Genomic DNA, 27189 nt, shown 5'->3' on the forward strand with positions numbered 1-27189 from the left:
GCTGGTCAATCATCATACACAATTAATGAAAATCATTCCATTTTACCCACACACACACACACACACACACACACAAAAAATTCATCCTTCGTAATAAAATTTATTTTACTATTATATTGAATCTAATATTGAATCATACCAGTAATAAACTAGCAAGCAATTAATCGAGTATGATAAATTTATTTGTACGAATTATTTATCTATCTATTTATTCATTCATTTATTTATTAATAAATTATTATTATTATTATTGGAAGAGAAGTAGAATTCGGGGCAGTGCCACTAGGCATCTAGATGACGATGGATATTGCATGGATATCATAAATAGAAAAGACAAGAGAGTACACAACGTTGCATGCAGACAGCGGCACGTAAGCTTCTCACTAATTTCTATTTTTGAAAGATCTCGTTAATTTCACGTAAAGAATAGTATTTTCCCCACTTTTTTTCTTTTCTTTTCGTATAATACCCTTCGACCACAACCGCAACTCGTCTTCGGGGATATATATAATATTCATGCATCGTCTTTTGATAAAGGTGTGATCAGTTTATATATGCTCACTCAAGTCAATTAATACAACCATATAAATGCCAACCTTCAATTCCAATGAAATAATATTCTTTTTTAGGTCTGAAAGCATTAAAATTAAGTCATTTAGATCATCTTGATACGCATATATATATCGAGTGAATACATGTACTAGAATATAATTAGGAAAATAACCTTATTTCCTCCATTAACTTGTTCTATATTTAATTTCAGTCCACTAAGTATTTAAATTTTGGATTAGGTGCATATTTTTTTGTTCTATTTCGCCGAAGCTTTGACGTGACATATGAAATTACTGATGTGACGTCAAACACTGTTGATATGTGTAACACCACATCAACAATTAGACCAAAATATCCGAAAATTAAAATTCAGTATACCAAGATCAAACTTTGAAAAGTTAATAAACTGAAACCCAAAGACGAATTAATGAATAAAAAAAATTATTTTATCTGTTTATATATATATTCCGCTATCAATGTATCCCAACATGCTGTTGTTTGTAGAACGGATGAGCGTAAATTAAAAATGTACAATCACAATCATCAAAAAAAGGGGAAGACGCATAGCAATCAGTTAGCTAGGGTGTTTCGAAGGTTACATTGCCCTCAAGACAAGGGCTACTCGAGTGGATTCAAATTCATTACTAAATCAGGCACAATTGTTAATGTGGTGATCACTGATCATTAGCTACGTACGTACTCACATATACCACCGATTCTAATTATTAAGATCAAGAATCGAAATATTTGTTTTATTTATACATAAAATTAAATGTTACGTATAATTTTTGTAAAATACGTAGACATAAGATGCATGAAGTTTGAAAATTAATTATTTTAAAGAGTGTGTAAACTAAACGACAGATGTGGAAGAAGAAAGAAATTGCGTTGGGCTAAGGTAAACTTTAATAGGCAGGTTATTTATTGCAGCGGCGATTCGGATTGCATGCTGTGTTTCATTTAAGGTTCTGGGGCCCTTTGATTGTGCTTATTTGTTTTCTGTCCATTCTTATTTGATTTTTAATTTTTTTTTTTAAACAATGAAGATATATAATTTAATAGAACGTCAGTAGAATTGTATCTACAAGATATATTTTATTTTCATTAGAAAAAAATTATTTCAGTGCAATGCAATGAATATAAAAAAAATAGATTCATATATACTAACGAATTCATCCATTATTTGGTGGAAGTACGTAGCAATGGACCTATTAATTGGACAGAAGTGTAAAACACCCTTTTGCTAGAAAATATGGCCATCCTCACTCTCAAAATACCCGGTCCACGTACGTCCCTCAAGATATACGCATGAGATCGATGTTACTTTTAGGATAAAAACAATGGGTTATTTTCATGACCCGCAATTACGTCAAGGTATGTGATGGTCTAATTATTTTTTACCATGTTGTATCAAAATTACCCCAAATTTGAACATATGATTTATAATTACGTCAAGGTAGGACATATGATCGGGGTTAAAGGTATAGCAACATGGATCATTGGATATTCTACATATGAAACATATGAAAAGGTATAGATTAGAGGATCAAAGTCAAAAAACAAAAACAATTTGGTCCTAGAGTCTTTCATTTGATACATACATTATACATAATACATATATATGGTCTCTGCAGTTATTTCAACAATTATTAATAAAAACTCTATATATTGGACTCTTCCATTGTTTCCAGTAAAAAAAAGGAATAATAAAAATAACAGTTTATTTTCAACAATGATTTAATTAGAGCGGCTAGAAAATGTAGTAAAATAAAATTAAGAATAATTATTTGATTGGTTAAGCTTGGATGCCCCTGGCCCCTTGTCAAGTGAGCCATGGGCGGTAAATACATTGCTGTTTTGACCTTTATTATCGCGGTAAATTGCATACAATATCAGCTGTATCGTTCCGAATAAGCAACCAAATGCATTTGACACCTGCAAATTTATGATGATTTTACATTAAATCAAAATCAAATATCGTTAACTAATTAATCTTCAGAGTTTGATTTGTGGGGGCTCATTCTTAGTGTTTCTGTTTTCTTGGTGGAATTTTTATTTTTATTTTTATAAGAAATACTTAGAAATTTTGATTTTTTGGGCCTTCCATCTTTGAATATAACACTGTTTTCAGTTGAAAATTGGGTTTAATAAAATATTTTTTATATTAAGCAAAATCCTAGTAGTGTTTGTAATCATTAAAAAAAAAACGTTTATTGTTCGATGTGTTTTTTAAACTCAAATTTTATTTAATTTAATTGAAATCCAAAAGTTGAGTCATATTTGATGATTCTAATTATTCAAAAGTGATTATGATAATAAAAAAAATTGATATGTAATAACTTATTTATCAAACACTAGACACTTCTGATTTTCAGTTTTTCATTTTTTATTTTAAAATATCACTCACTTATGATCATTTGTCTTTACTTCTTCACAAAAACTATAAATTTAATCATTTCTACAAACAAAATCTTTTACAAACACTGCACATGCTTATTATTTATATTTTGAAATGTTTATATTATCTAACAAACGCATGTTTTGGATACATATTGGGTTTAGCTAGCTAATATTGAAAGCGAAATAAATTACAACTCACCAATATGAAAACGTCCTTTCCAATAAGCCCGTAGGTTAACCAGGAAGTGCTGCAAAGGAAAACGAAGAGCGATAGGAGAAAGGGCATATACTCCACGCTCTTGGTTTTTATCACCATCATCTGCACAAATAAATTAAACAAAATATTTTCATCTCAGTTAATTACTCCCTAAACACACTTTGATACTTAGAAAATTCTTGATTAATGAAAGATTGATGTATCTTACCATGACAGATAAAGGAGAAGCATACATTATTATGGAGAAAAAGGTGGCAGCAAAACCACAGAGGTTCTTCCTTTTATTGGCGTCGTGAATGGCCAAGACCGAAACCAAAGCAATAACCGAGAACACGGAGAAAGTACAGCACAGAAGCCCTAAAATCTTGGCCTTCTCTTTCTTGGGTGCAAATATAAGGAATATCAACACATATATCGACTCTATCGCCGCACCAGCACCGTTGATCGACGACACCGAGACATTATTTTTTGTTATGAAAGGAAGCCCGTACCTGCATGATTAGTATAACTAGCAAGTATTTTTGTGTATATACAGAAACATAATTTTTTTGAAAAAAAATGAACATATTTTACCAAGTTGAGAGTAAGCAGTTGAGTAAGGACATGACATAAGGAATACCGGAGAATTGTTCGGTTGATCTTTTCGTGACGATCCTCTTAAATGTCACCCTATCATATTTCAATCAAGACCATTGGTTTACCTCAAAAAATATGAAAACTTAATGTAGCAACTGAGGAATATATACAAGGATTAAGACATCAATTCTTCCAATCAAAAAAATTTGCTTACACTGGAGACAGGAAGAGAAACAAACCAGTAGCATTCCCTGTGGTAAAACATAAAATAGTCACAAATATGATAACAGTTTAAGTGACTAAATTAAAGAAAACAGAGCTTAATAATAATATAGATTAATAACGATCAGAAATTTAAGAAAAACACACCAAAAACTCCAAACACCAAATGCAGGGCCTTCTCTTTAATCATCTGAATCAAATATTTATTAATCTTAAGGACTTCGAAACAAAAAGCTGATTTCTTGAACAAGCTAGCTTGTCACAGTGGTGTGATCGATGATAAGAAATGAAGGGGGGGGGGGGGGGGGGGGGGTGACTTAAATAGAGCCAAAAATCAAAAGTAGCCACAATTTTTAATTGAACGTAGCAAATTACGCCCTCATCCGCACATATCTCCGTAATCTCATTGACATGGAATTGCACCATGCATTGGTACGTCAGAAAACGTGTAAACTCGCTATTTAGGTTTTAGCGATTTGTAGGAAATGATTTTTGCGTGAAGGGTTACGATGGAGCACCGCTCGGGATTCTTTTAGCAACTTATCCAATATGACAAGGAGTTTAAATATTATATCCTTTAGCTAGCTTCCCACCTTCCGACAATTCGTTTCGCATCTTCACTTGGTAATTAATTGAACAGGAACATTGTAATTTTCCGTCTTATGGATTTGTCTTTTTACAAATTTAGTCATTTATATTATTAAAATTGCATTCTTTATCAAATATTTTAAATTTTTTGATAATTTAAGTATTTTTCTTCGGGAATATATATTAATACGCACTGCACATTTGAGCGACATATCAGCGGCAAGTCAACATTACATCAACACACATGAAAAAAAAGGCAAAAATTGAAGGGGAAAAAATTAGCGTTTGGTTTTGTTTAGTTTCTTGGATAGGATTGATAATATTAATTTACTAATCAAATCTCATCTAATGTTTGGTTTTCCATTTATACATTTATTATTATTATAGTATTTATCATATATCAATCAAATCATTAAATAAAAAATTAAACTATTATCTTTCATATATAATAAAGATATATAATTTTTTAATTATATTTATTTATTATTAAAAAGATAAATTATAAATTTATCGCCTTACGCCAAATTTAATCATTTAAACTAAACATATTATTATTTATCAATTAATATTTCACATCCAACTCAACCATTTTAAAATCGTATTGTTTCCTATCATATCATATGATATCTTATCAAACGAGCTCGTAGACAAAAATTCTACAACATACAACACCAACACCAACAAGATCGGTAACATACAAATCTATATAACGGATAGAAATTGCAATTTTAGGAGTAATTGAACCGATTTTGTTCTGCAAATTATTCCTATGAGTTAATTAGCCAATAGCCAGATAATTAAAATTAAATTTTGGGTATAGAGAAAAGGGAAATAGAAGTCACGTGTCGTTGAAAATTAAGTAAAAAAAATACGTGCCATTTTAATGCTAAAGAGAACATATTAATTAATCGGATCGAAAGTACTGCGGGGGAATTGTCAAATCAATCTTGGCGATTTTTGAATTGAAAAGGAGTTCATAGATGAGAATCACTGAGGGTAAAAAATAAAAATAATACTTTTTTTTAACATATCGATTTTTTCCACGTCGTGTCTCTTTTCTTTTTTTTAAATCAATTTTGTTAGATTAATCGATCCGATTAATGTTTAGAATGAAAATTAATGTTTTTAGCATCAAAAAATAGTATTTTTTTTTATGAATCGGGATAAATAAAATATTCATAAGCTCCGTTTGCACGATCATTGCATTTGTATTCATCCGGAAAGGAAAAAAGAGCTGGTGGTATTTGGCTTTGCTTGAAAGTGGCAGAAGGGTCCTCCATCACTAACAATGATTCATCATTGCAAAGGGTAGTGGCAATTGTCACTGCTTATGGACTGGGTGATCTATCCATGACCAGGATGAAGCTTGGGTGAAACTAAGTGAAGGTCAGAACCGACTGATGTTGAAGAATCAGCGGATGAGTTGTGGTTAGAGGTGAAATACCTCTATTGCTGGAGCCGAAACTGGTTGGTGCTTTGCCGGATCCAGGAAAAAAGCGGATTCTCAGTTAGTTGCTTTTTTTTTTTAGCACAGGAAGGTGGTTGTAGATCAGAAGTTATAAAAGAGCATCTGTCGTCTCTCCTCTCCCATTCTTCCCGGAAGTCAGTTACTTTGAAGAGAAATGGAGGACAGGGATCTAAGGTTTCACTCCAATGAGTCAGATGTGACCAACGTAGTCCCGGGGACAAATCTTTCACTCACTGAGAAGTGAAAACCTGTGACTAGATCGTCCTGAAGACGGATGCGACGGGCAGAAGTGGCATTTGGAAGTGTTGCTGACTTAACATTTAGGTTTCGGCATAAGAAAGCTTGCACTGTCTTTTCGCACTTAGGCGCACAACGTGCCATTGGTAATGCAGGAAGGAGGGTCATGGGGTCTACAATGGGGGAAAAGTAATTACCTAGGAGTGGGAAACCTGGATGAAGTGGGGAGGTCAAGTCCCCAGGGAGGGCAGAAAAGGTCGAAGAACGAAGTCTAAGATAAAGAAAGGTAGAGTGGGCGCACTTTTGCTCTGCTTGCTTCTTCTTTTTCATGTCAAGCGTACAAGTGTAGTTTAGTGGGATTGACTTCTAAAGACAGGAATCCTTTTGAATCTCCTCTGTATAAGTCGACGTCTTAACCTGACTTCCTGAGCTCAGTTGATTGTTGAAGCAGTAGCTCTGGATCGAGAGCTGGATGCTTACCTTATTATTATAAAAAGGAGAAGGGCTTTTTTTTATAGAGAGAGAGATGAGCCAGGGGGTTTGCTGGCTAACTCGTGCAATCAACGACAAATTCCTTAGTAAGCTAGCTTTGTAAGCAAATCTGATAAAATTAAATCGTAAATCAGTCTTGTATGAGTTTTTGTATAAAATTAATGATGAAGATGATATTAGTAGTTTTTGTGTTTTTGTTTTTTAGCTCAAACTCGGCTAATTCCCCCTTTTATTCCCTTGACACCTTGCTTTCTCTAGAGGTACCCACGGTTTCAACTTTATAAAATATATTAGGGTCCAATTCGATTTTTTTTATATATTTATATTAGGGCGATTCAATATTTTTTTTATTATTATTGTGACATGATTTGATTTAGGGGAAACGATTTGATTAGAGGAATATTTTGAAAAATAAATTTGAAATTCATCTTAACAAGTTATATGCTCTTAATCAGTTGAGCTATGGTTAAAAAAAAAAAAAAGACTTCTACACCCTCGCAACACATAGTATATAATTTAACATTATTAAGAAATTTAAATTAATATTTGAAATTGATTCAAATTAATTGATTGATAATAAGAATTATAATATTTTTCCATGTGCTTGTATCAATAAATTTTCTATATTTAAATTTTTCTGATTTTTAATTTAATAAATTTTTTGGAAAATAGATTTCATTTTTAATCCAAAAAACAATAAACAAAATAGAGATATAAATTTGTTATTATTGAGTCTCTAGGTTTGTGGGGTTAATATATAGTAATCCTAGTACACATGCTAGGTTCAAACAGACAAGGGAAGAGATTGTATATATTTCTCAATTCCAAATGTCACGGGCCGATTTGTTTGTTTGTTTTTTTTAAAAAAAAGAGAACACTAGAAACTAGAGATTATTGCTGTACGCTTTTGTGGAAGAAGATATGAAATTACTAAGCTCCACGTAACCTCGTAGCCCCTCCACGCGGCACTGCGCTATATATTAATCTATATAGTTACATTACATTACACACAGCAAATGCATGAATGTTCTTGAACTTTATATAGCAATATTTTAATCAGGTGATCAAACATTAGCGCACTGCACTGCAGAAAAGTCACAATGTCGAGCTCAGCTGGTCAAGTTATTCGATGCAAAGGTCATTTCTTGATCAAAGCCAACTGTTGATATTTTAAAAATTTCTTGGTTTTCGATTGAATTATGAACTGGGTTTTGATGATCTCCGTATCTGAAGGATTGTCTTAATTAATTTGACTGACACTTGTCTTCTTGTAGCCGCCGTGTCATGGGAAGCAGGGAAGCCACTGGTGATCGAAGAAGTGGAGGTGGCACCGCCTCAGAAAATGGAAGTTCGACTGAAGATCCTTTTCACCTCACTTTGCCACACGGATCTCCACTTCTGGGAAGCCAAGGTATTGGATTCTTTCCGAAATGTGACTCGCTGACTGTACTTCACATTTATATACCACGCAGTTCTTTGTGGATCTGTTTTCTTTTCGTGTTCATACTTTTGGGATTGTGCGCTGCATTTGAGCCATCTATGTTAGGCCGGCCGATAGTTCATAAAGTGACCAAGACTAGAGTACTAATTTTTCAGACGGGGAGCATCTCCCAAACTTATTAATTATTATTTCATAGTTTCTCACGAAATCAAGATCGTAACATCGCCTGTCTTTTGAAAAGCTAACAAGAACCATTGTTAGGTAGGAGACCTCAGAAAAAGAACTAGTCTATTAGGTGTATTTTTGTTGTTTCTCAATGAGAAATTGTAACATGATATGATGTATTTCTGGTCAAGATTCTGATTTTATCACTAGCTAAAGAGAACTAGTATAATAATCCCTTGTTGGCATAAGAAGAATGAAATTTCGAGACAATGCTCAATGGCAATATAAATTCCTCACTACTACGATCTCTATTTCACATAACCAAAAGTAGCCAAAACCTCAACTGAAAGAAAGAATAAAAAACAGAGATATTTTTAAACATGCTATAAAACACACTGACATGAATACTATAGCTAACAAAATTAAGACTAAGCTGTGGACAATCTCGTTTCAGGGGCAAACGCCACTTTTTCCTCGCATCTTTGGTCATGAAGCTGGAGGGTATGATTAACTTTGAACAAAACTGCTCGAATTCATATTTTTTATTTAGTTCATACTCGTTACTTATCTGGGGGGAAAAAAATTCATTCATTCATTGTATGAATGTAGAATCGTCGAGAGTGTAGGTGAAGATGTCACAGATCTCAAACCAGGCGACCATGTTCTTCCTGTGTTCACTGGCGAATGCAAGGAATGTCTTCACTGCAAATCAGCAGAAAGCAACATGTGTGAAACTTTGAGGATAAACACAGAGCGAGGCGTCATGCTTAGTGATGGCAAGGCGAGGTTTTCCAAGAACGGGCAACCGATATATCATTTTCTTGGAACATCCACTTTTAGCGAATATACGGTTGTGCATGTTGGCTGTGTCGCCAAGATCAATCCTGCAGCGCCACTGGATAAAGTTTGTGTTCTTAGCTGTGGGATATCAACTGGTTAGCATTCTTACATTTTGTATTGAATATCTAACTGTATAGAAAAACGGCTTTGGGATTAAAATTTGGTATTTGTCATGAAGGACTTGGCGCGACTATGAACGTAGCCAAACCGACCAAAGGCTCGACTGTTGCCATTTTCGGATTGGGAGCTGTTGGCTTAGCTGTGAGATGTTGCTGAAATGCTTCTATTTATACTTTACTTTCTAGGGAGTAGATGCTTATTCTCTTGCTTTTCAGGCAGCCGAAGGAGCCCGGATTTGTGGGGCGTCGAGGATCATTGGAATAGATTTGAACTCGAATCGGTTCGATGCAGGTTACTGAAAAATTATTGCATAGCTACTGATTTTTTCAATGACTAGTCAACAGTGATTTACAACCGGTATTTGTGTTGTATTCTTGTTGACAGCAAGGAAATTTGGTTTGACGGAGTTTGTGAACCCCAAAGATCACGACAAGCCTATTCAAGAGGTTAATCCTGTTGCATTATTCTATTTCTGGTCCATTTTATTTATTAGAACTATCACATAAAAGCTTAAAGGCTGATGGAAGGATCAATAAATAAGGCATAAACGCCTTCTTTTATTCAAAGCTTTTAAGCTTATGAAAGATAATTGTTATAAAACCTTAAAACTTCTCAGAATTTATAGAATATTTCTACCAATAATGATAAGATATCAATCTAATTTAAATAATAAGATAAAGCATTTTACTTATCTTAACAACCTTATCAACACTTATCAACAAAGTTGTATGAGGAAAATATATGTTCACATACCAGCCACGTAGTAGTAGGCAATAGAGGCCGCCCAGAGCTAACTTGATGACACATGGGAAATTGATTGCTAATAACTTTGTTTTTTATCACGGTTTTTGATATGAAATAACTATACTCAAAAAATTTCATAATAGTAATCACACTTCGCTATTAATTTGTTCTTCATTCTTTGATAATATCAGGTCATTGCAGAGATGACAGATGGTGGAGTCGATCGAAGCTTAGAGTGCACAGGAAATGTTAATGCTATGATATCTGCTTTTGAATGCGTTCACGATGTAAGCTGTTATCTTTTCTTTTTTTTTTTCATTTTTTTCCTCGAAATTACAAAAAAAACTTTTCATCTTAAAATATGCTGCCACATAACAGGGTTGGGGCGTTGCTGTACTTGTTGGAGTTCCGAGCAAGGACGATGCATTCAAAACTCATCCTCTCAATGTGTTGAATGAGAGAACTCTTAGAGGAACTTTTTTTGGTAACTTTAAGCCCCGGAGCGACATCCCAGCCGTAGTTGAGAAGTACATGAATAAGGTGATTTTATCAACATAACAATGCACTTATTTACCATTTCATAAAATTATTTTGTTGATCCATGAATTTGTTTTGGTTTTCAGGAGCTCGAGCTGGACAAATTCATCACACACAGAGTTCCTTTCTCAGATATCAACAAGGCGTTCGACCTGATGGTTGGTGGTGAGGGCTTGCGTTGCATCATCGACATGGGGAAATAATATGTTGTAGTTGACAGTGTGTTAAATAAATAAGTTTTTTAACGGAGCTGTTGTAGGCATCTATAAATTTTAAGATCAGATCGATTTTCGAAAATCGATTGTCTGCGGTGAATGGAGAGTTCACTGGCTATTGTTGGATTGTTCTGTTTAGTTTTTGTAATTCGCTAAAATCAAGTTCAATTAAAAAAAAAAAAAAAAAAGTGGACAACATTTGTTGAAATATATCTTAGACTCGTGTTTTTGCCCAATGGTCGAATCATACGTGACATAATAGTATGTCTATTAAAGAGGAAAATGTAATTAAAAAATAAATTATATTTTTTTCATTATTATTATTATTGAACTTGATTATATGGAATTACAGCTGTTAATGTGAGAACTCAAATTTTTGAGCATGTAATTAATTAAATATAGACATGTATAAAAATTTATTTTCGAGTTATAATAAATGCGAAAATATAAATAATACATTGTGTGCAGAAAATCTTCCAAGCCAATTAATATTTTCCTCTCTAAAATTCTGCTGTAGTCATCAAAATTATGTTCAAGTTCAGAAAATTATTTCTCGCTCAGGTGCTCAGAATCTGATCTTCACCATTCAGAATATTCTTTCATATGTTTTGAATAACATATCCAAATTTCAGCCAAATCCAACGGTTAGATTTTTTTTATAACATTCGCAAGAAAACTGCTCAAATTCTAAGCGAGAATAGCATACATACGGTTTTTCATCCATGAACAGGTTAAAACGACTTTCGAACTCGATCTACACCGTTCATAATTTATATGACGTACTTGTGAAAGTAATGTCCAAGTTTGAGCCTGATCCAATGGTGAAATAAGTCGCAAATGATTTTACAATATGACTAATTTTTTGGTCAAAGTGATGCTGCGTTTTGTAAATGCCAGTTGCATGACTCTTCTATGATTTTCGAATTCTTCACATTTTCTTTCATATCTAAGGTAAGTGGGCTTGTTTTAAAATATCTTGTGTATAATTTATTTCATTTTGAAAGTTTCTGTCGAGCACCATTATTCTGTTTCTATCCCTTCTTGATACGATTATCGTATGTTTTATGTTTTGACACTGTGAGGATTTAACTGGATATGGGTGGGAATCTCAATATGCATGATATGTTTATGGCCCTTACACGGTGTGAGTGTAACCGTTATATGGCCTCGCCCCCTTGGAGGAGTAAAAATTAGGGATTGATATCAGTAAACCATAGAAAGTAGAAGAATTTCAGTGTCTTGTCAAAATTATGCTTATGGTTATGATGATGACGTGTTATGCATGATATGATATGTGGTTTTTTAAATTCATATGTATTTGTTATATATGTTCTCGAACGGCCCCCGCTTACTAAGTGACGATCATATCACTCACCCTTACACTATCCTCTCCAGATAAATTAGAAAAGAAAATCGATGAAGATGAACAAAACCAGTTTTGGGGCTGATCATAAGAGGAATCAAAAAGTTTATTTTAGTTTTTGTTTAGTAACTTGTAAATGCTTCCGCATATTTTTATCGTTTTAAAAATTTACATTGTAAAGACAATTTTATGATTGATTATGAATAATAAATTGGTTTTTGAACTTTAATAGAAACTTTACTTTGAACTTTACCTATGATTCTCTCTCGTGAAACTATCATATTACCTGGTTTGACTAAACCGTTGCTGTATTTTCATTCTAAATGGTTGTTGAAATTTACTTAATCCACGTATTAATCTCATTAAGTTTTTAAATACTTGATACTCTGTTTTCTTTCATCAAAGACCAAATTACAGGGTTTGAATCCGGAGGATAAACACCAGAACTCTTGTTTTTCAAACTATGGACCTGTTTTCATTGGCTTAGAAATCAGAGAGCAAACAAGGAAAATATTAACAAATTTCATATGTGACACCAACTACTTCCTATATGAGATGAGCAATCACACCATTTGGATTACAATAAATAATCATATTTTATGTATAATTTATTCAGAAAATGCAGCTACTTCCCACAGATTCCGAGTCCTAGAGCTGAAGAGATATTACAACATTCAGCTGTTGTATAATCAAACAGAACATTCCTGGAGTTAAAACTTATATGGAATGATCATTTCAAATTTCCCAGTCATCGAAGATGTTCATATTTCAGAATAAAACCGAACTAAATGCAGACAGTGTAGTGGTAATTCGAGTCGCCACTCTTTCTGCTTTTTGTTGAGTGGCCGGCCTCTACCTGATTTTTCTCTATTTACTCTGACATCTGCTAAGCCCCATGTGCAAGTGTTAGCCTCTGAATCAAAAGATATAAGTCTAAAGATTCCATCATGCTCGGATGAAGAACCAGTCTCCGCTGCTTCTGTAACATATTTTACATACATGTTACGCTCCTTAAACCGGACAAGATCTTGAGGAATTCTAACAACCCTTTCAACACCGGGTGAAGACACCTAAAAATCAAACAAACAAATAGGGTTCAGAGTAAAATAAAATACATCGTACCTTATAGGAAATAACCATGTTGAGGAATCATCGCTTTACACAATTTAATTGATGTAACAAGAGCAATATAAGAAGGTAGATAAGATATATAACCTCTAGCGCTATGTTCTCAGGAATAGATCCAGCAGATTCTGCTTCATCGAGCCGTGCTCTATATTCAGTTGAAAAACTTTCAATGTCCATCATAGTGGGCGAACCAGACCTGTGAAACATATGACAGAATGGTGTTACATACATCAACAATATTGTTTTTAAGGAAGGATTTAGCCTTAAAAAACTGTAGACCAGAAATTTCACAAGCAAAGCATAGAGCAAGCATCCAAACACTAGTGGAAAATAAATGGGGAATGGAACTCATAATTAGCGGATATGCAATTACCACAAGAGGACTAGGATTAAGATACAAAGGACTGTGCATATTGAAATAATACAAGATTAGCCTGAGAATTAGACATAAATAGGGAAGAGGACGATCTTCTGGATGTTGACCTCAAAGCATAGACCATGATGACTGACCTTATTTTTTATTTTTAACAGAAATTACACGTGATTTCCCAAGGCAGACATTGGATTAGTAACTTCATGGAAACCCAAAGTCAAATTTCTTTAAAATGTTCGCTCTAGGTAGAGCTGTGTCAATGTGAAAGCCCAATACTTGTTCGCACAGTGGCTAAAGACTCCGGTCACAAAAAATAGCTATCGGAACAAGAACATGATGAATAGTTAAGATACAAAACTTCCACATGGATCCTCAACCATGGATGGAACTAAAGGATATGATTAAATAATGATGAATAGTTAAGATACAAAACCCCACTCTCTATTTTATTCCATCTACCCAGATTAAATAATATGAATCCTGGATAATCAGAAGAATTGTAGTTTCGTACTTATTTGTGAGCCTCTCGATTCGAACTTGGATACTCGCATTTAACAGAGTCCTAAACGCATAGATACCCAGTTCTTCATCAAATGACATGGCGACTTCTTCAGCAATTTCTAAAGCTTTTTTATCCCAGCCAGTCCCAGCTAATGATATCCCACCTCCTCCAGCTCCATCTCCTACCTACAAGCTCTCAAAAAGTTTTACAACGTAAATAGGTAGAATCGATCAAACCCCAAAAAAGGAAAGAGCTGAATACAATTCAGATAGAAAGTAAAAGGGTTCGACACTTACAGAAGGTTCGGCCTCTTCTTCAAAATACTCATCCTTAAAATAACCCTCGTCATCTACCATATCCTCTGCATAATCAAGAAATTCGCTCAAAATATAATCATGTGTTGAGCAATAAATATGAAAAAGGAAAAAAGAACTTCACTATTTGTCCTAGTATTTTGCTTTCTAAGTTACACACAAAGCAACAAAATTATCTTTTGTATGAAAGATCAAGATTAGACCCAAAATGAGCCTAAAAAGTATTAATCTAGTAGAATAAAAAAATCAGTACATTTCAAAGCAAACAGCTCGGTTAACTGAATTTAAAATGAATGAGATAAAGAGAGAGGATTATTATGAATTAAATCACCATTTTCAAACTCATCAAGAAAAGAATCATCTTCTATATCATCGTAATCATCATCTTCGACATTGGATGGCTTTATAACCGGTTCGAACTCAGAATTCTTCTTCGCAAGAACAACGAAGGGCCTCGAAGAAATATTGAGCAATATTGAAGGACAAAACGGGGAAAAAATATGACTAAAATCCATGGGTGGTCTCTGTGGTGCTTGAATCATTGCAGAATTAAGAAGAAAGCGAGTTGAATGAATAGAGTTCATTGATGTTTTCAGAATATCGTTGGGAGTTCAGTGGACTGGACTGGACAGGGATGTCAATGGGTCCGGATTTTATCCAGATCCGTATTGGACTCATCCCATCCGGGCCGGGTTTGGACATACTAAATGGGTCATGGGGAGGGTCTCGAGTCCAATTTTTGAGACCCGTCTGGGTATGGAGCGGGTCATGGGTCCTATAATACCCAACTCATCTCCGTCCCATATATGTGGGTATAAATTGATGTGCTCGCGAAGATGGTTGTGAGGTGACGTGGAAGGTAAATAAATCACATTTTTATTTTGTCATTGTACTTTCATTTTAATTTTGTTACTATACTTTCTCTCTTTAAATTACATTTGTTTTACGGTTTTAAATTACAGTTTTATTTTTTCAATATACTTTCTCTCTTTAATTTTGTAAGTAATTCTTCAAGTAATTTACCAACTTATCCCACCATTCTTGATGAAGAGGAAGATGATCCTGAATAACGTGTCTGAAAGATTGCTTACTCGCTGATTTTACATTGATCTGTGTAAGTTCTGTTATGACTTATTTTTGAGGATGTCAAGACTTTTTATTGGAGAGCTAGTAACTCTTTTTTTTTATGTGATTCATTATGTAGTGACTTATTTTAGAGGATTGTTTGTTTCATAATTCAGTCATGTGATAAGAAGATTAGTGTTTTCATTTAAAAAAAATTCGGGTCTCACGGGTCTCGCGGATCTACCCGGCCCCATTTCGTTTTCGGGGTGGGATGGGTCCGAAGAATATTTAACCGAGGTAGGGCGGGTAATGGGTCCAAGTTTTCTTCATAGGACGGGTCTTGGGTTTAGCCATACCCGTCCCATTGACATCTCTAAGACCGGGAGGTGTGGAGAATTCTTCAAGGATAAAAAGCGACGTCGCCTGGCTTTCCCCTAATTTGATGGGCTCTGTGTCTTGAACCAAATGATTTCAGCCCAAACTTTTTGATCCATTTATGCTTGCTCAAATAATATTATTAAATATCCACCCAAAAAAATTATACAATTATATATAATACGATTTTTTAACAACCAACCAAAGTTCATATATCACTGTAATAATCCATATTTTACAACTTCTCTTAAAAATAAAATGATCACATTTAAAGAATCCACATTTTAACTATACATATGTTCCTTCGAACTAGTTCTTGCCCAACCGATCTTTCTTTTACACAGATAGTATTACAATTAATGTGATGTATTTGGATCAAGATGACGATGAATAATTTGTAGACAAAAACTCAATATAATTAGATAAGATAATGATACATAACATTCATCTTAGAAAATTTAACCAAACATTGAACAAACAGGAATGAGTAATTATTATTCGCCGCAAAAAACGGTACTCCGCAAGTATTTACATGGATTATAAATGAAATATCAAGAAGCTGTGATTTTTTTTTTTATCACGATTGAAAATAATATTAAGAAAGCTAACATCTGCTAAGAGCTTACACATGTTGTTAACAGGCGTTGAGAGTTGCACAAAATATTTTCCTGGAATGAACGTGCAATCCCAGAAACACCGAGGATAGAAATCATCCCAGTGCAATATATTGACTACTGGATCAAAAATTCCATGCCAAACTGCTATAATAACAGATGAAAGGATTCAAAATTCAATTCAAGACTCCGCCTTTCGACAGCGCTCCACGTATGCCTGCAGAACCACAACAGTTGGAATATCATCACGTGAAACACCAGAGAGAATTTTATTTATTACATTGGGGTGGGGACTTTTTGCTTCAACGTATTTTGAATCAATTTCTCTTCCTCATTCGGACAAGTTTATGACACTACACAACTTAGGACCCCTGTAGCTGAATAGAGAGGATTTTAGGCAACCTCATTACGTATGATAAAAACCAGATACTACGATGGCATGTTAGAAGGACGAGTCGAATACAGTAAGCAGCACAGACCATTTCGACTCAAAGAGTGAATTTCAGAGGCCAATTTAAAGGAAAGAGAGATTTCACTGGAAGGTAACGTGACTCGGTGAGGGGAATGATAAAAATAAAAAATGCCGCCTTTTACCTTTTGTCATGTGTTTAGGGTCATGCGCATTTTCTATTTAGCTCACAGTAAACGGAGGGGAACAGGGAAAGACCATAATAAAAAGTTGTGCCAAAATTTTCTCAATTAGGCTGACCAAGTTTTTTCTTCAAAATGACCACATACAACTGTTCAGGAATACATGGCAAGGACTTACTTGCACAAGTTTGGCAATTTTCGGTTTAGAGCATGACAAGTAATGTTCGATTTTTTCCTGTGTCTTTGGAACATGATCAGCTTGAATTGTACCAGTCACTTTGTCAACCACCTTTTTCACTACCGTTTTATGAGCCTCCCGACTCATTCGACCTTCTTTCCATGTAGGCTTCAAAATCTCCTTTACAAATTCTACAAGAGAATTTTTAAATAAACGCATTCCCTTTTCATCCTTTGTATTATTTCCCCCTTCATTTTTCCCATGGCCATCCAGAGTTTCTGATGCCTTGTTTTCTTTATCGTCCTTGCTTTGCTCACCAAGGGCTTCATTTTCTGGTTTGGCAGTTACTTGATCTTGCTTCGCCGTCACATTTTCTTGATCATTCACCTTCAAATTATCAACTTCCATGCCAACAGATAAAGGAGATGATTGCTTCATATGTATCTGACTATTTTGTTCAGTTCTCGGGACTAAACAACGACTGCTGAGCTCGCCAGCATCCGTTCCATTTTCCAAGGGATTAAACATATCACGGGAAGCCGTAACGGGACTCATTTGTGCATTTATTGTATTAACAAGGGGGGTATGAACCCCGACCCCGGTATCAGAAAGAGAAGGAATCACCCCACTAGAATTGGAGGGATCGATGCTTTGATATGCTTGTGCTTGTTCATTCACAAATCTTTGTCCCAAAAATATAGCAGGATTTTCAGTCACATGACCAACTGGTTGATCAGGGATAACAATTGGAGAGTTTGTCACTTGAGTAGAGTGCTCATTGGTCAACAAATTTGGAAAAAATTGAAGGACCTTTGATTCTGACATTTTAGGGGATTTAATAGCTTTCTGATGGTTCTGCATCTCAGCTTGCAAATTCAAAGGCACGACTATCTTCGTCTCAGGCAGATTCAAGTCGGTAACAACTTCATTTGATGGCATAGGATAGAGCATATTCCGTCCTCTTATAGTTTCATTTGAAATTGAAGAATGCCCAAGAAACATTCTCTCACCTTTTTCGTTCAAGCTTTGCCCCGAGAAAAAATCAGGATGAGTGGTTTTTTGGGATTTCTTTACCCCATCAAGAACACCAGAGACAAACTGATTCACAATATCATTTTGTAACATTTCCGGATGCTGCTGTTGAATGTGTGAAGTGGAAGAAGTATTCTGTTGCAAGGCTTTGACAGAGAAGCTGTGATGTCCGTGCAGTGAATTTTGTTGTCGGACATTCAAAAATTCATCCTGGTTTTGTAACTGAGAGTTGAGTAAGATGAGTTGTTCTAGTTTGTTTGCCACACTGGCCTTAACCATATATTCATTATAGCCTATGTCTTGGTCATGATTGCTACTTTCCCTGGGAGGAGAAGTTTGTTTCTCTCTATTCGAAAGTATCTCTTTCCAATCCAGTACTCCCCAAGTTTTGTCCTCATTTTCCATCCCATTGCCCATTTCATTACTAAAATCATCAGTACTTTTTGTGTCTGCTACATTCTTTTCACCCCAACCAACAGTGTTCACAGCATCCGAGACCCTCATTGCATCATCCGACCAGTTACTCTTGTCATGCAAACTGCCTTTGTTAATGATTTCATGAGAAAACCTGCAATTATTCCTATCACACTCCCCTGCAGCAAAAAATTTGCAGATGGGTTTCTCGTATTGGTTCGACTGATGACCACTGTCCTTATCAAAAGATCTCACACTGCAACTTTTGCCAAAACTCTCACCAGAAGCAGAATGGTGAGAAAATCTGCAAGAATCTGCCCAACGACAATTCCCCCTCATGAAGTCCTTGCAAGGGAACGCATTTCTATTTTTGGTTAAGAACTGCTCATCCTTTCGACGATTAGGTTCAGAATCATCATCCTGCATTTCAGGACCTCTACTGTAAGCATGTTTTGAAGTACGGATTCGGTCTACTTTATTTCTCCAACTTTCTGCAGGGTCATCTTCCAAGCGATCCCCATCCCTGTGGCTTACATTACTAGGATGAAGAAATCTACATTGGCTGCCTCTCCTGCAACTTCCTGCAACATAGTCTCTACAATTTTGAGATGATTTATCAGGGCCTCTTGATCTGTCACTCCATCCATAAGACTGGCGTCTATAATCTTCAATTGGACTACGACTTCTGCTCAGACCCCTTGCACTGTCATTACTTCTGCTTCTACTTCTGCTCCAGCCTCTCCCCCGCTCCCTGTCCCTACCTCTACCCCTGCTCAAGCTCCTACTCCGACTCCTGCCACTTGTCCTGCCTCTACTCCGGCTTCTGCCTCTTGCAGGGAACCTATTTAATTACATTAAAAGGATACTCGCTTCATTTGAGTTCCAAAACAAGGAACATGGCTTGAATTTTTGGCTAAATAAGAGCATAAACAACACAGAAGCTCAAAATAATTCATCGCTGTGGAAAGCAAACTGAAACTGAAAGTCTCCTGCTATTCACTATTTTATGATTACAAATAACATTTCAGATTTTGACAAATAACATTTCAGATTTTGGAGAGGAGTATATTGTTTTAAATTATTCCAACAATATACATGGTAAGGGGAGCGGCACAACAATACCATAATTAATACAAGCACAAATTCATTCAAAGAAAACTCTCTATATCAACATCACACACTCATAAATTATTTACTTCAATAATGGCAAAACAAGATGTACTGTCACATACCTACGTGAATGGCTTCGATCATCTTCTAAACTGCTGTTACAGTTACGCCTTTCCATTCCATCAAATCCTGGAGACATGTTCTTGAAAAATCTGCTAACCCCACCTATTTCCTTAACTTCCGAAGCATCTTGTCGTCTTTTGACAAAACCATCACCCATTAGTACAGTTGGGTTTTCTTCATTGGTTTCCCAAGACGCTCGTCCAGAATTATCCAGAGACTTTTTTATGGAAGATGTTCCAGATGAAGACAATCCATGATAATGCCTGTCATCATAATTACAATGGTGTTCCTTTCCAGACCAAGAATTAGGCTCATTCATACTAGACGGGCGTTTGGCCTCTTCTTCCGTATCCCAAAATGATTTACGTTTTCTCCTTTCACTCATAGGGAACTCAAACCAACTAATTCCTGCAATATTAACATAAATGTGCGCAGCAGAATCAGTCAAAAGCAACCACCAAAAGCAGCTTTTTTTAAAAAATTCATCACAAGCTTGTTGAAGCATATTAGCAACCGTACAAATTTTTTTGATGTTATATAGAGGTAAGCTAAAGAATAAAATAGCTAATATTGTCCAATACCAGTCTAGGCACAAGAGTTGATTATAAAGCATGACTCCAACTACAAAGAGAAGTCAAATCACACCAGTTTCGAAATACTTGAGTTTCCATTAGATGGAGTGCTGGTAAGAAGTGAGTCGTTTAAAAGAGAGTTAAAAGTTTAAGACTTCAAATCCTTAACCAATACAACTCTTCACAAACTGACAAGCGGGCTCTAAATAATAGTAAACTTAGCCCAGAAGTGCCATCATATGCCACAAACACTCCTACATTACTCATGCTAACTCAAATATATGCAATAGCCTTGTGCCACCTCAAATCAATGAGGACAAAAACTACTCGAGCATAATTTATCAAAAAAATCACAAATTTACCCTGAGTTTACATAAAAATGACTATCACTAGGTTACATTGGCTAATAATACTGTTATCAGAATCTTGAATCACATTCTTATCAATCAGAGAAAACACAAGAAATAGCAAGAACCCTCAAACTCATGCCATTGTGGAAAATTCATCTTCAACACACAAAAGCAAGTCTCGTTTGATTGCACAGCCAAACAAATTTATTGAAAAATTCATTATCCCCAGCTACTAATTAAAAATTGTTACTTTGTAGGAGTGCAGCCCCAATTGAGTACCAAATATCACTGAAACGAAGAAAAAGAATGAAAAGATGCTCATCACTATTAACAGTAAGCAACACATGGTGTCACAAGCTTCCGTCAATGTTTAACTAAATTGAACACCAACTTTTGCAGCAATCGACGCCAACAGAAAAGTGTAATCTTCCTTCAAAATTTACGATCTTCTTCGCACTAATCTTTTCCAAGAAAGGACATTATGAAACCCTAAATTACATAAACGGCGAGGGTTAAAAAAAGAACTGAAAAACCGAACCTTTAAACTGAGTCGACCAAGCCCGCCCACGCGAATGATTGATTCTGAGCGAATGAAAATAACAGGGAAAAAAATAAAAGAAAGAGGGGCTAGGTTTTCACAATGGAGTGGCGATTTGCGAGAATCAGAGTCGCTGGTCTGACGTGCGTGTTAAGCTGAAAATAAATCTGGCAAAAGTAATTAAGATCCGTAAATCGCATGACGTCATAAATCACGTCAGATGTTACTGATTGGTTTTTTTTTTTTTCCGACACACTAGTTGATCGATTTCGCTGATATATACACTAAATCACAAAAAATAAAATTAATTTAAAGTTAAATTATAAATCTAATTGTAGAAGTTAAGGGTTTAGAAAAAGTAATACGGTAAAATAGTTTCACATATTTTATATTTATATATATATATTTATAAAATGAGTTGACTCGGTCATATTTTACTCTGTTTATTTTCTTCGTCCAACTTTCGAAACACAAAAACTCCTGTGAGACGGTTTCACGGATCAATTTTGTGAAACGGATATTCTATATAAGTCATCTACGAAAAAAGTATTACTTTTTATGTCAAATATATTTATTTTTATAGTAAATATGGACATGATTGATCCGTCTCACGAATAAAAATCCGTGGGATCATCTTATGAAAGACCTACTCCTCCCGAAAATATTCAACACATCAGGCGTCAGCTGGCTACTCTTAGATTTGGGGAATATAACCTCTTATGCTAATGTGTTATATAGATGATATCTTCAGTTTCTTCGGTTTTTACTTATTGGATTAAGTTGTGCTATTCTTAAAGGCAACCAACTTTTACCCAAGGCAATTGAACGAGTGGTTGAAGTTCCTTGATTTGTTCATGTTGTTCACAGTCTTCTCCAAAATGTTGAAAGGCACCCAGCTTCATAATTTACGGACTCAGATGAACACGAAGTTGTTAAGCGAGTGCAGACAACTTGTCTTTTTCTTGCTTTAATCTATTGGGAAGCTAATTGGCTGGAATTATGTAAACTATATCCCTATCAGTTGAAGATTAATTATGGATTCTAGAGGGTCCATTTGGCTTTGAGTTTCATGGATGTACATTGCTTCTGGTTGTTTCCTCGATCTTCATGAGTTCTATACAGACTTTGTTTCTGTTGATGCCTATCATTTCACATATGTACATGCTCCCGGTGTTGTGGATCCATCAAGTTTGCAGCATTTTTGTGATAGTGCAGTTGATGGAATCGCCACCATCTTCCCGGCTCTGAAACGAAGGCCCATTATTCGATATTCACGAACATCCGATGTTTCAAAAAGGATAGCACAAGAAGCATTGGTAAGAATTTAACAACCTAGTAGCTTATTTGATTGTAATTTAGGAATCAATTATTTCTATGGTTTATCATATATTTACTGATTTATTTTGGTTAAATTGTACTGGATATGTCCTAGAAAACATTTTCTTTAAACTGATTTTAGCTTCTCATCCCTGCGTATAACAGAAGCTGATGTACCGACAAGAAAGTGGTCTTTTTGATTTTAGACGAGCTGAAGTTTCCCAATTGTTGCTAATTGTGGATAGGAGGGATGACCTGGTCACTCCTCTTCTCAATCTATGGGCATATCAGGTTATGCTCTTCCTTTCTAGAAGGGCCATTACCTTTTCTTTACCTGTTGTTAATAACTGAGGGGTGTACTATCGTAACTTTTTTACTATTATCATCTGTAGGCAATAGTTCATGAACTTATAGGCATTCACAATTAACTTAGAAAACTAATATTTCTTGAAACCGTTATGATCAGACTTTGTTATACCAATTGATTTTTACAAAATATATCTCAATTAACTTAGAAAAATAATATTTTTTTTCATTTAATAGAAAAGATCTTAAAAATTTCTTTTAGTAAATTTATAATTTAAGCAGAAGTATCATATCTCATCAAATTTTAAACATTTACACATTATCTCTACAAATTATAAATACTAGTATTCTTTGCACGCAATGTATATATTTATATAAATATAATTTAAATATGAATTTAATTAATATAATTTTATTATATTTTATTTTTGAGTGGATAAAACACCATTGTTAGTGTAAGATAAAAAAGGAAACATGTATTCTGGTGACCATCAACGTCACACATCTTTAATATATAGTGTATTTTTTTTTAAATCACTTTATCTAAATAACAATTATAAAGTTAACAAAAACAATCATAAATTTTTTTAATATAATTATTGGTAGTTTTATATAAAAAGTAACTGAACTCCAAAAATAAAACGAAAGCTCCAAGGTTGTGAAGGTTGAGTTCTTCTGTGGACTGTGACCGTGGAGAACTACTGTCAGCTCTAATGAAAGGCAAGAAATCTGATGAACCAGCCAGCGAAGTTCCCTCTGCTTCAGGTTGTCCCTTCATGGCTTAATCTAGACAAAGTATTTTAGCAGTTCGGGCACGGGCGTATTTGTGTTTCCACATTTGTATAATTGTACTGTATGAATAAGTTTGATGATTTATATTTAGGTTGCATTTACTTTGAATGAATTATGTAAAAAATTATACCATGATTGCCGAAGTGATTGGATATGGTGTGAAATAAGCAGAGGTGACAGTGGCCAATCCACCTCACCTGTTTATTCTCGGTCCCATTTTTTCTCATTACAACTTGATTTTTCCAGTAATTGAAATCTAGTACTTGTCGACACAAGTAGTGGAATCCTGTCATTGGAATTTGGAACTACGAATTTTGAGGTCATAAAATTTCAGGCTGCCCTTTCATGGCTTAATCAAGAAAATTTGTCAAAAAACATAAGAAATAAATTCTTTACAGACAAGACATCTGAGCAGATTTCGTATTCGAGTGGCGTATCTTCTACGATGATTGCAGGGAAGTGATGAGCACAAGCCTCGGTCCAAAAACAGTTGGGATAAAAAGGGTAAAAAATAAGCGAAGTTGAATAAAATTATTGTGCCCAAGGGAGGGGGCCTGGATATGGATCAGTCCCACAATATCTGAACAGTCCTTCAATTTCTGGACACCCATTAGGATAAGGGACAGACCGATGAAAGGGGTCACGGGCAAGTTTTTTCCGGTGCAACATTCCTGAACAACCATAAGGATCTTCCTGAAATTGAGATCTTACCAATGCTTCACCTTTTAATGCTGCTTCCCTCGAATTTTGAGTGGATGGCGTCCCATAATACAAGAACCTCGATTCGGGAAATCCAATTGCCGAGCGGTGAAGATGAACAAACCTCTCCTCCTTAAAATCATATCCTACAACCTGAACATCGATTCAAAAAACCCAAAACTAACAATATATAAGACCATTGCTATATGTCACTCTAAACATCAAGGTGTTACCAGTAATTACCACATCCTTAAAGGTACTTGAACTTCAAAATTTGTAGAGAACTGAAAATGCATGTAATCTTGTGTTCTTACTGTTATATTGTGAGGATACATGCCAGTAAGCTCCCGGAATCGACATATGCTAAATATAAGATTCTCAAAGCTGTCCCTCGCATATTCTTCTGTAAGTGATCTCCCTCGCACTTGATCTCGCTTGCCTGCAGAATTTACCACATGTCCATTTGTATCGAGCTAAACAAACTTCAACTTTTCCTATAATGCCTTCGAAGGTATAAATAAAGAATTTTCGAACTTCACAAATTAGAAGTAGTTTTAGCCAAACTGAGTAAATTATTAGTAGTTCTTCATTCTCAATTTCTCAATTTTATCAATTTCTATCTGGGGAGAAATAGAAATCGATAAAATAAAAAGTGGAGCATTCAGTAAAGCATGCCTGGTTACATAAAAAATTAACTGATTAAAAATTTGGGATATATCTGTAAAAGCTCCAGATCAGTCAGCACCCAAAACAATTGGAGCTAAACTAATGTAATGAAAAATAATCTCCAAACAAATTCAAATTTCATTTAAAAAAGTAACCTTTTTACTTGAGTTCAAAATTCAATTTGTCAGTAAATCACCATCTCTGCATCTTTTAAAAGGGGAACTTCCAAGTTCAAACCTACTTCATTGCAGGTGTGACGTCCCACAGTTTTTTTTGGAGAAAAACAAAAAAAAATTATAAGATGCATGTACAATTTTTGTGAAAACCAAGTTGCTTGAATTTTTCTGCTTCACACACACTGTCCAAACTATAACTATGATCATATAAATTCACAGGACATCCCAAAAGCTAATGATAAAAGTAACACACTCCTATCCAACAATGTGGTAACTGATCCTACGTAGTTCAAGCAACAGACCACATGGACACACGAGATTCAGATATGAATGGCTCCAACAGTGGTCTAAAATTAACTACTACATCATTTAGACAACATAGAGAAATATTTATAGTATGGCAACAACAAAATAGAAACACACAAGTTCATGACTCGATCTACAACAAAATTAACTTTTCTCGCTTTCTGTTAATGCACATAACAGATTTCTTGGCTCACATTTTTTGATATTTTGATGGCATAAATTACGCTCAACTGTCTATTGCTTTTGGATTAAGCCTTTTTACACTAAAATGCATCATATTTCAAAGATGCTATCATTTAAAAAGTTTCGAAACATTTTAAAGCATCAATAAAATCAGGGAAACACAACTGCAAAATCACTCACCAAACCATCCTTTGGACTCTGCAACAACCCAATAACTCTGAGCTTCACTCCTTGGTCCAGCATTCTTCCGAGTCTCACCCCCGCTGAACAAGAGTAATGCCGCATCATCATTGGCCGTGATCTCCACTCCATTCTGTATATGTGTAATAAAGGTAGCAGCTTGACCTGGATTCTTCTGATATGATTCCAAATACCAAGCATCCTCCTTATCAACCTTTTCACAATTACTACTCGTATAAATCGAATGGCCAGCTACCATTACAAGGTTTCTGAAGTTATGGAAAGGATAACTCTCCACATTCTCATTGAATTTGTCATAACCAGGCATCAGTCTGAAACGGCCCTCATGCATGGATAATATAATAAGGATTGTAATCCCAATTGACAAGAAAATCAAGAAGAGCATAATGGGGTGAAGCTTGAAATAGTGTTGAATCTTATTCCCTAAGGCTTTTAGCATTCTCGAAGGATCGTTTTTGTGCCTTCTTGACTTTTTACCAATCCCAGATTCTAAGTCAAAATCACCCCTTGGATAGGTCTTGAACGACTTGGGACTATTACTATACGAAGATGAATAATTTGTCTTCATAGATTACAGAATCTAACTCAATAATCACAGCAAAAGGCATAGATATCCGAGAAACAGACCATTGGATCTCAACACCATGCAAAGTTTAAATCATCCCACTCAAAAAATGAAATCAATCACGAACAAGCTGGAGGGATAATCGATGAAAAAAACCTAAAAATTTCATTTTCAACCGAAAAAGGTGAACCTGAAGCGAGCCCAGATCAGAAATTCAGGACAAGAAGATGAAAATCCTGTATTAAATTTCGAGCGGTCTGGAAATTTGAAGAATTCCCAGAAAAAAGTACGAGGAACTTTGATTTCCTCTAAACTTCAATTCAAGTTAAACGTAATACTCGAAAATAACACAAATCAAGAGGAAAATGTCAACGGTATCGAGCAAATCGCAGCGGGTAGGACTAGAGACTGGAATTTGTGATAACAAAACAAGTAATTTTTACTCTTCATAATTTAAAATTTTTGTTTAAACTTCTTAATCATGTCAAAAACACAAAAATACTTTTATATTTATTAATTATT

The 27189-nt window shown here is 34.9% G+C and overlaps 5 protein-coding genes across 5 annotated transcripts; 1 reads left to right on the plus strand and 4 right to left on the minus strand.

Moving 5' to 3' along the window:
* Positions 1–2231: 2231 nt before the first annotated feature.
* LOC140990717 (bidirectional sugar transporter SWEET1-like) lies at positions 2232–4242 on the minus strand. The gene is made up of 6 exons (XM_073460551.1): positions 4115–4242; positions 3960–3996; positions 3743–3838; positions 3378–3660; positions 3152–3271; positions 2232–2487 (listed from the first exon to the last, which is right to left on the minus strand). The coding sequence occupies exons 1-6, from the start codon at positions 4155–4157 to the stop codon at positions 2326–2328; spliced, it is 741 nt and encodes a 246-aa protein (XP_073316652.1). The 5' UTR covers positions 4158–4242; the 3' UTR covers positions 2232–2325.
* A 3494-nt stretch (positions 4243–7736) lies between these two features.
* LOC140989200 (alcohol dehydrogenase 1-like) lies at positions 7737–11044 on the plus strand. Its single transcript, XM_073458335.1, has 10 exons — positions 7737–7889; positions 8027–8163; positions 8813–8859; positions 8968–9293; positions 9377–9459; positions 9534–9609; positions 9703–9764; positions 10254–10349; positions 10441–10602; positions 10686–11044. Exons 1-10 carry the CDS (start codon positions 7853–7855, stop codon positions 10800–10802), a joined length of 1143 nt encoding a protein of 380 aa, XP_073314436.1. The 5' UTR covers positions 7737–7852; the 3' UTR covers positions 10803–11044.
* Positions 11045–12707: 1663 nt separating this feature from the next.
* Positions 12708–16035, minus strand: LOC140989305 (uncharacterized). The gene is made up of 6 exons (XM_073458478.1): positions 15940–16035; positions 14826–15118; positions 14477–14541; positions 14190–14365; positions 13393–13501; positions 12708–13247 (listed from the first exon to the last, which is right to left on the minus strand). The coding sequence occupies exons 2-6, from the start codon at positions 15076–15078 to the stop codon at positions 12939–12941; spliced, it is 912 nt and encodes a 303-aa protein (XP_073314579.1). The 5' UTR covers positions 15079–15118; positions 15940–16035; the 3' UTR covers positions 12708–12938.
* A 375-nt stretch (positions 16036–16410) lies between these two features.
* LOC140989705 (zinc finger CCCH domain-containing protein 55-like) lies at positions 16411–21654 on the minus strand. The gene is made up of 4 exons (XM_073459046.1): positions 21457–21654; positions 19996–20404; positions 17318–19604; positions 16411–16765 (listed from the first exon to the last, which is right to left on the minus strand). The coding sequence occupies exons 2-4, from the start codon at positions 20379–20381 to the stop codon at positions 16730–16732; spliced, it is 2709 nt and encodes a 902-aa protein (XP_073315147.1). The 5' UTR covers positions 20382–20404; positions 21457–21654; the 3' UTR covers positions 16411–16729.
* A 2515-nt stretch (positions 21655–24169) lies between these two features.
* LOC140990339 (uncharacterized protein C57A10.07-like) lies at positions 24170–27108 on the minus strand. The gene is made up of 3 exons (XM_073459986.1): positions 26082–27108; positions 24885–25009; positions 24170–24723 (listed from the first exon to the last, which is right to left on the minus strand). The coding sequence occupies exons 1-3, from the start codon at positions 26668–26670 to the stop codon at positions 24403–24405; spliced, it is 1035 nt and encodes a 344-aa protein (XP_073316087.1). The 5' UTR covers positions 26671–27108; the 3' UTR covers positions 24170–24402.
* Positions 27109–27189: the final 81 nt, after the last annotated feature.

This window comes from Primulina huaijiensis, chromosome 12, assembly GCF_012295235.1.
Source record: "Primulina huaijiensis isolate GDHJ02 chromosome 12, ASM1229523v2, whole genome shotgun sequence".
Lineage (NCBI taxonomy): Eukaryota > Viridiplantae > Streptophyta > Magnoliopsida > Lamiales > Gesneriaceae > Primulina > Primulina huaijiensis.